The 8,108-nt window shown below is 49.9% G+C and overlaps 1 protein-coding gene across 1 annotated transcript; it reads left to right on the forward strand.

Moving 5' to 3' along the window:
• Window positions 1–1,892: 1,892 nt before the first annotated feature.
• Window positions 1,893–8,108, forward strand: rflna (refilin A). The gene is made up of 4 exons (XM_027022082.2): window positions 1,893–2,160; window positions 2,351–2,712; window positions 5,430–5,539; window positions 5,777–8,108. The coding sequence occupies exons 2-4, from the start codon at window positions 2,497–2,499 to the stop codon at window positions 6,117–6,119; spliced, it is 669 nt and encodes a 222-aa protein (XP_026877883.2). The 5' UTR covers window positions 1,893–2,160; window positions 2,351–2,496; the 3' UTR covers window positions 6,120–8,108.

Below are 8,108 nucleotides of genomic sequence, written 5' to 3' on the forward strand. Positions count from 1 at the left end.
CGTCTCCCTCCCTCCGTCCGTCCGGTTGCGCGTCTCCCTCCCTCCGTCCGTCCGGTTGCGCGTCTCCCTCTCTCCGTCCGTCCGTCCGGTTGCGCGTCTCCCTCTCTCCGTCCGTCCGTCCGGTTGCGCGTCTCCCTCTCTCCGTCCGTCCGTCCGGTTGCGCGTCTCCCTCTCTCCGTCCGTCCGTCCGGTTGCGCGTCTCCCTCTCTCCGTCCGTCCGTCCGCGCGTCTCCCTCCTTCCGTCCGTCCGGTTGCGCGTCTCCCTCCCTCCGTCCGTCCGGTTGCGCGTCTCCCTCCCTCCGTCCGTCCGGTTGCGCGTCTCCCTCTCTCCGTCCGTCCGTCCGGTTGCGCGTCTCCCTCCCTCCGTCCGTCCGGTTGCGCGTCTCCCTCTCTCCGTCCGTCCGTCCGGTTGCGCGTCTCCCTCCTTCCGTCCGTCCGGTTGCGCGTCTCCCTCCCTCCGTCCGTCCGGTTGCGCGTCTCCCTCTCTCCGTCCGGTTGCGCGTCTCCCTCCCTCCGTCCGTCCGTCCGGTTGCGCGTTTCCCTCTCTCCGTCCGGTTGCGCGTCTCCCTCCCTCCGTCCGTCCGGTTGCGCGTCTCCCTCCCTCCGTCCGTCCGGTTGCGCGTCTCCCTCTCTCCGTCCGTCCGTCCGGTTGCGCGTCTCCCTCTCTCCGTCCGTCCGTCCGGTTGCGCGTCTCCCTCTCTCCGTCCGTCCGTCCGCGCGTCTCCCTCCTTCCGTCCGTCCGGTTGCGCGTCTCCCTCCCTCCGTCCGTCCGGTTGCGCGTCTCCCTCCCTCCGTCCGTCCGGTTGCGCGTCTCCCTCTCTCCGTCCGTCCGTCCGGTTGCGCGTCTCCCTCCTTCCGTCCGTCCGGTTGCGCGTCTCCCTCCCTCCGTCCGTCCGGTTGCGCGTCTCCCTCCCTCCGTCCGTCCGTCCGGTTGCGCGTCTCCGTCAGTCTGTCCGTCCGTGCGCCTCTCTCTCCATCCGTCCGTGCGGTTGTGTATGTCTCTCTGTCTGTGTGGCTGTCTCTCTGTCTGTGTGGCTGTCTCTCTGTCTGTGTGGCTGTCTCTCACCCTGGCCCTCCTTCTCCCTCTCTCCCACCCAGTTTGATGGTTCAGCAATTCTCTGCAGTGATTGCAACAAATTGCGAGGAGTAACTACAAAGCTTTTGGATTTGGGTGCATACGGGTATGTGGGTGTGGGTTTGGGGGTGTGCATGCCCTTGTACATGTGAAACAAAAACATGTGGAAAGAAAATTTCAAATCCCAACAGTGGTCACTTCATTGTAAACACTGCTCAGTGCAAACTATGCATGCAGTGTCCTAGAAGAGGCCCTTTGGCTGATTAACCCACCTGGGGTATTTCTATACACAAACATTTTACTGTATTTATGCAAAGCCCTGGTGTAAAGAGAGAGGTCTCTCTCTCTCTCTCACACACACAGACACACCCACACCGTTGTGTCTCTTACACATGTTGTATTGGACCCATTATCTTGAGGGAGCTTCAAATGCAAGTAAAATGTTTTTTTACATTTCCATGCAGGTTAAACATGTTTCAAGATTTGAGCGAGCAACAACTTCGAATGTGTCAGGTGAAAGAATGTAGTATTATTGATGTAACATCGACCAAACGAGACAAACAAAAGTTTGACAAAATCATACTTGAGAAAATAAATAAATAAATCTTTAAAAAAAAAAATTTAAAACACAATGTGTCTTCCAAATCTCCATCGTTTTCAGGTCGGAAAACGTAGGTCAAAACAAGCGCTTCCCAGGCGAACCGTGGAGGTGCTCCCTCCAGCGGTGGGACTGCGCCATGTCATGAGCCGGTTGGAGTGGCTCTGGAGGAGGTGGGGGGAGCCTGGCATTAAGGGAACCGCTGCGCGCTCCGGACGTTTACTTTCCTGGCGCAGTCGAGGTGCGCGGCGAACTACGGCAGACCGACAGACGAGTCCAGCGGTCTGAAGCGAAGCTGCCGTCTGCCTTTCGTTTGCTCGCACGACGGGGGCCGCAGGACACGGACACTTGGGTATTTACTCCTGGGCGGCTCTTCGCGGTGCTGGTCTGGATTACGCTTTGAAGTGGCCTCGCCCGTGGCCGCGTACGGAGTGCCGTGAAAGTCATCGCTTTATTTAGGAACTTTCGCCTGGTATAAAGTTTTCAGGTAACAGACCCCGCAACCTACTGTTTACATTAACTATACATTTTCTAATTGAAGCACAATTTATTACCGTTCCAATGTCATTTCTTAACCATAAGGTTTTTAAAGTGTATTTAATTGTTATTACACAGTTAACCAAATAATATTCAAACGAAATGAACGCTAAGTCACAGTTGTCGCGATCCTGTTTCAGAGCGCCGCGTTGAAACCTTCCTCTCTTTCTGGGATGGGATCTTTGAGTCCGCTGTGACGGACGCTTACCTGAATAGATCCGCCTCGCCTTTCCTGAGCAGTGAACTCGGCTGGGGGTCTGCTTTTTTGTTTCGAGCTCTTCCAGAAATGGTGGGGCATTTACACTTACAAGATATGGATGACAGTTTGAAAGGAAAGAACCGAGAAGGGCTACTTGATAGTCCCGATTCAGGTCTGCCTCCAAGTCCAAGCCCCCCTTTCTACTCGCTGTCGCCGGGGATACTGGAATCGCGGCACGGTACCTGCTCGACTCCAACCGAGCAACATGTGTACTGCAGGAAGGAGAACCGAGAAGGCAAACTGGTACGCATGCATAAGTGAAAATGACGAATCCATAATATATTACAGCTTTGAGATTTACTGCACCACATATCAGGAGTCGGTAAACAGGGGATAGTGTGGGGTGAAGAGAACTGTATCATTTGGTTACTGTGGATTCAGTATAGGCCGTTTCTTCACCCACTGAGTACTGAAGTGCCATTACTGTACAGAAACAATGGAAAGTCTGTTTATTAGTTGGAGACAACTTGGCAGAAATCAGTACGTATACCAGTGGCTGGGGTCCAGATACAGAGACAAATTTAAGGACCAACACTTAAGCCTGCTCTACAACACACAAACCAAAAGACGGCCAGGCTCTGAGATAGTGGTGTACAACACACAGACAGGTAGACTCAGAGAGCGTGGTTAACACGGCATAAAGACAACACGGCATAAAGTCAAGCTATGAGATGGTGGTTTCAATTGTGGTGAAGGCACGGAATACCATTAGACACTAATCACTCATATGACTCACGGACATTTACCATTACAGTACCTAGTTTTAGTCTGTAGAACATTCCCTGCAGCATTAAGGTGATTTTTTCCTCCTTAGTACAGCATAGTAATACAGTTATTGCAAATATTCACACAGTGGGTCATCTGCCAAAAGTGCTACAAGCATTGTTTATGAGGATCTGATTTTTGTGGCTGAATTATGATGAGGAAGAGAATGAAGTGGGAACTGTGTGCAAGTCACAAAGCTACGAACGTTTACGTTTATGAAGAAGGAAGAAAGATTAGATCTATAAACGGCAGAAAAGCATGCTGGCCAAGAGCTGTAGTGTAGTGGAGCCGGGGGGGTGGGGGGGGAGAGGAAAAGATTGGGAGAGATGAAAAGAGGGAAAGAAAGAAAATTGTTTACGTAAACAGGTTGACCTTACCTTCGGTCAGTTTGAGAGCTGTAGCAGATGACTGTGCCTCCCTCCTCATGTCGGCCTTTGCCTTGTGTAGTCTACACACGCACCCTTGACATTCATACCCACTCACAGCGAATGACCCAGCTCTGCATGCTAGCGTTGTTGTGTACGAGCGCACGAGCCGACTGGCCGGCTCGCATGTTTCCCCACCGGGCTCTTATTTCTGCCAGTGAAAAGGTTACGCACTCCTGAGCTAATGCCACCTGCCTGAGACGTGACCTCCACACCGCCCTCTCCGCTGATCAGGAACCTGACTGACCCAACCCCCCCACTCGGCCTGTTACACCAGTCACAGTGTGACTGAGTATAGGGAGCAGCTGCAGGAACGGCGCGGGATTGCCATCCTCATGGCCGCAGTTGCCTCTCCTTTACCAGCGTTGGTGCTGTGGGCCTTTCCTACTCTGCTCTCTGAAATCAATTGCGAATAGCGTGGGACATGGCTCTCGTGACTCGCATGGCCCACGTGGCGCTACTCTTCCACCTCACGGGGCCCAGGGTGGGGGGAGGAAGAGATGATGCAGAGCTGTTGGGGTTTGATGCAACAGCTCGTGGAGAAGTCACTGGAATCCTGATGTGGAGACTATTCATGCATATTCATGTTTAGGGTGGGGCAATATCATCGGGGGTGGGGGTGGGCATGCATACACCATCTGCAGGAAGGGACACTTCTTGTTGCCCCTGATGGTTGCATGCCTATTTCAGAGTTGTTTGCTTATGCCAGCAATGAACAGTCTGCTCAGTCTATTTTTGAGTGGCGTGGCTAGCAGCAGGTCTTGCAGCGGGTTGCATAAGTGGACTTTCTCTCACACACAGACACGCACACCCCTCCCCTTCCGTGTCTGTGAGGAAGGTTAATTAACACCACAACTTGTCATTGGGTTGACTTTGTGTTTGGTGCGTGCAGCCTGAGAAGTTATAGGATCTGCTCTCAGCGCAGCGCGCAGGAGACCAGAATAGAGAAGTGTGTTCTGGTTGCTATACAGCGGATCCACACAGTGCAGAGAGTTCTCCGTGAGGTCTTCCAGCTCACACAGGCAGCTTCTTTCCAATCTGAATCATAAACACGTCTAGCGTCTGCTGGAACACACGACCACTGCACAGGGTCAAAACCTGCCTGATTTTACAGCGCGAAGCCAATCGCAGACAGACACGTGGGGGGTGCAGACACACGCGGGAAATAGCAAGACAGCACGAGCTAGTGGACGGAGACAACAAGGGCGCAGGCTATGAACTCGACAGTCTACGTGCAGCCAGACAATGTTTTTCTGCAGTGTGCTTCCAGTTCACGCATTTGTCCTCAAGATTTCACACTCCCGTTTTTCTCTTCTCACAATAACTTGGGAGTAAGGGTTGGTAAACACAGGTATTGATTGAGTCTATGCACATGTTATTGGAACATAGGTGAAACATCCCATGCTGTAGTGGACTGGATCATAGCCTGGAGGTTGAGGGAGTGCGAGGTGGCGAGCGTGTGGTCGCCATGCTGGTATCTGGAGCAGGCAATGTCATGGACAGCACTAGCTCCTTATCACACGCGCACGCACGCACACCAAAACAGATGTGCCCTTTTCTGGATTCAGGCTTTTGTAAAATGCCAGTTTGATAAGGGGAAATAATACAAGAAACTAAAATGAACATGTAAAATCTAAATGTAATCAAATTAAACTACGCACACCAGGGAATTGTACACTAGTTCGGTTTTGCTTAACGCTGTAGTGTGAACCAGTATGTTGTGCCCGAGTGTTATAGAAGCTGTAGTTGATGTCGCTGTTCTCTATGTAGCTTCCGTACCTGCTGCTGAACTCACAGGGGACAGATGCCAAGTCCCGTATGCACCCCGTGGTGTATGGGGAAAGCATCGAGGTCAAGCCCAGACCAGACAAAGAGATCAGGCAAGTGGACAAAGAGCTACCGATGCTGGCTTGCACTTCGGAATACGTGTAGTAACCTTTCCTGCGTAACAAGCAAGCGCAGTAAACATCACTTCTGTACAATAAGCAGGAGTAATAAACATGCCCTGTGTAATAAGTGAGTGTAAGAAACCAACGACTAAGCAATTCCTGAATTTTAAATGAGCTCTCAGGTATTTCTGATGGACTGACTAAAGGTGCTCAACGGTCTCTGTTCAGGTTCAGCTCAGCGGTGACATACGCATCAGACAGACATTACCGCAGCCAGGTGTTCTGCGCCCCAGCTCCCACGGTTACATCCTTCGGCGAAACGGTGGTGGCGGTGCGCGACTGCACATGGCGGAGCTACAAGACGGAGGTCCACCTGCTGCCCCGTCACCGGCCCCAACGGTACCAGAGCACGGCCATAGTCTTCCCCAAGCACGCACGCTGCACTTACCGCACCACCCTCAGCTACAACGGCACCTGTGCCGCCCCGGGACGCCGCCGGTTTGTGTCCACGGTCAGGTTGGAGTCCAGCGAGAACACCAGTCCCTGCATCATTTACACAGAGGACCTCTGAAAAGAATGGAGGAGGGTGGGGGGACTCAGCCGGTGGCCAGCGAGACTCTGGTAGAGATCCCAGTCCTCCAGCTCCTTTCCCGTAGAGGGTCAGAGCGCCGCAGGACACTCTGGCCCTGGATGTCCTGTTCCACGTCTCTACAGACTTTGACTAAAGGAAGCAGAACACGAGAATGAGGACATTCCTCTTTGTTTTTGCCTCTGGTGAAATAGGTACTTAACAGTCGGAGAGTGATGCTTGTGTGTAAGGCAGCAGCGTACGTCTCGTAACAGTCTTTATATAGACATTACCAGTTGGGAGGTTCATTTGATTATTTTTGTTGTTTGTTCTTTTGCATATTATCTCTTTACTAGTTACTAATCGCTGATTCAGCTTGGGTTTTTAATCCTAATACTCCTATTTAAAACTGGCTACGGTACAGAAACTTTACACAGAAATACAAACTATTTTTAATTTGAGGAAAAACCATCATTCTGAGACAAACGTCATGCAAGTTATATAAATGCTTGATTGCACTTACGCAAAACCAACCCCCCCCCCCCCAAAAAAAGCTGCTTTTCTTTTTTTCTCCCCATTTGGCCACATTGGATTCAGCAGAACTGAGAAATTATACTGCAGTGTGAGAGCACTTGAAAGATTGGACCAAAGATGATATACAGTTCAAAAAAGGGACGCGTGTCTGACACCCCCTTTAACTGTTTGTAGCTTTTGTCGTAAATAAGTCAGCACTGGCACACCAGTTAAAAATGGAACAAGAACTGTCCCAAAAACCAGAGTCTGACTTGTTACATTTTACCGTCAGTGGCTTTGGACCTGCTGTTACTAATCTGGTAACACTGGCTGAGGCTCTCGTCCTGGAGCGGGTAGAGAAGAGGATGAACGGGGCACAAGTTTAATTGGCCGAGTCTTAGTTTAAGTCAAAGCTGGAGGCCCAGTGCGCTCCCTTGACCTTTGTGACCACAGAGGTTCGTAATGGTGTCATGATGAGTTTTGTTTACTCCGGGGGAGGGGGTGTTTACCTCACGTCTTCAGGCTCAGCTTGCTGCAGAACGGTATTTAACTTCACATTCTTTGACGCAGTCAGGTAGAGGCGAGCGGAAGGATCATGGTAGGTCTGTTCTGCTTTTTCTTCTTCTTTTGTTCTTCAGCATAATCAGATGCTCTGTTCATTTCTGCTGGGAGCGAACTGTTATGTCGGTTAAGTTTTCAGACATTACGGCACATTGGGACGTGACGCGATACATTTGGCTCGTCTCACCTATATTTGGGTCAAAAATGTTGAAAACCGGTAAAAAAATCTTTTAAATGTAATCTTACCTCATTTAAATCTCTTATTTTACATGCGTTTTAAGGGTGTTTGTTTTTAAACCATATAATCCTCCTGTGGCACAATGGCAAGAAAAGCGCAAGAAGATTTCTAATTGACCATGATGGTGTGTGTCTGTGTTGGTGTACGTGAAGACTGCAAATATTGTACATGGAAGAACATGGGGGATTTTAGCCATAACGCAGCTCATCTGTAACAGACATCAACTTGTTTTACTGGGCATCCAACATTACTCTTGCAGTAACATGGACACCTCAGTTAAGAAGCAGAACTTAGGCTGTTGCAATTGTTCATATAAAGGCATGGCTACTGATTCAAGAACAAAGGTTCAATTAGAAGGGATATTGCGTAGAATATTTAGATCTGCAGACGTAGACTGGAGAGGTCTGCGGAAGGTTTGATGGACAAAAATGTCGTTAAGAAAGGAATTCCGAAAGTGTTTAAGGTTTCTGAAAAAGTAATCAGTCAAGCAGAGAAATTTCTCTCAAAGTAGACCAAAGTCTACAATTTGTGTTAGATGTAAAATGCTAATTTTATTAATGTAAAATACTTTTCTGTTGTATATGTGATGTATGGCACTTAAGTCTCTTTATATTTTTCTATAATTCCCAAGATAATGGTCATGTTTGTTTTGGACAAGAGATTAGAAAGTAATAATTAAA

Source organism: Electrophorus electricus, chromosome 18 (genome assembly GCF_013358815.1).
Source record: "Electrophorus electricus isolate fEleEle1 chromosome 18, fEleEle1.pri, whole genome shotgun sequence".
In the NCBI taxonomy this organism is placed as follows: Eukaryota; Metazoa; Chordata; class Actinopteri; order Gymnotiformes; family Gymnotidae; genus Electrophorus; species Electrophorus electricus.

Bases quoted from the DNA above. Each gene is read 5' to 3' on its own strand.
- rflna (XM_027022082.2), top strand. From the start codon at position 2,497: ATGGTGGGGCATTTACACTTACAAGATATGGATGACAGTTTGAAAGGA. The intron at 2,713-5,429 runs GTACGCATGCAT...TTCTCTATGTAG, and splicing joins AGAACCGAGAAGGCAAACTG to CTTCCGTACCTGCTGCTGAA. The intron at 5,540-5,776 runs GCAAGTGGACAA...GTCTCTGTTCAG, and splicing joins AGACCAGACAAAGAGATCAG to GTTCAGCTCAGCGGTGACAT.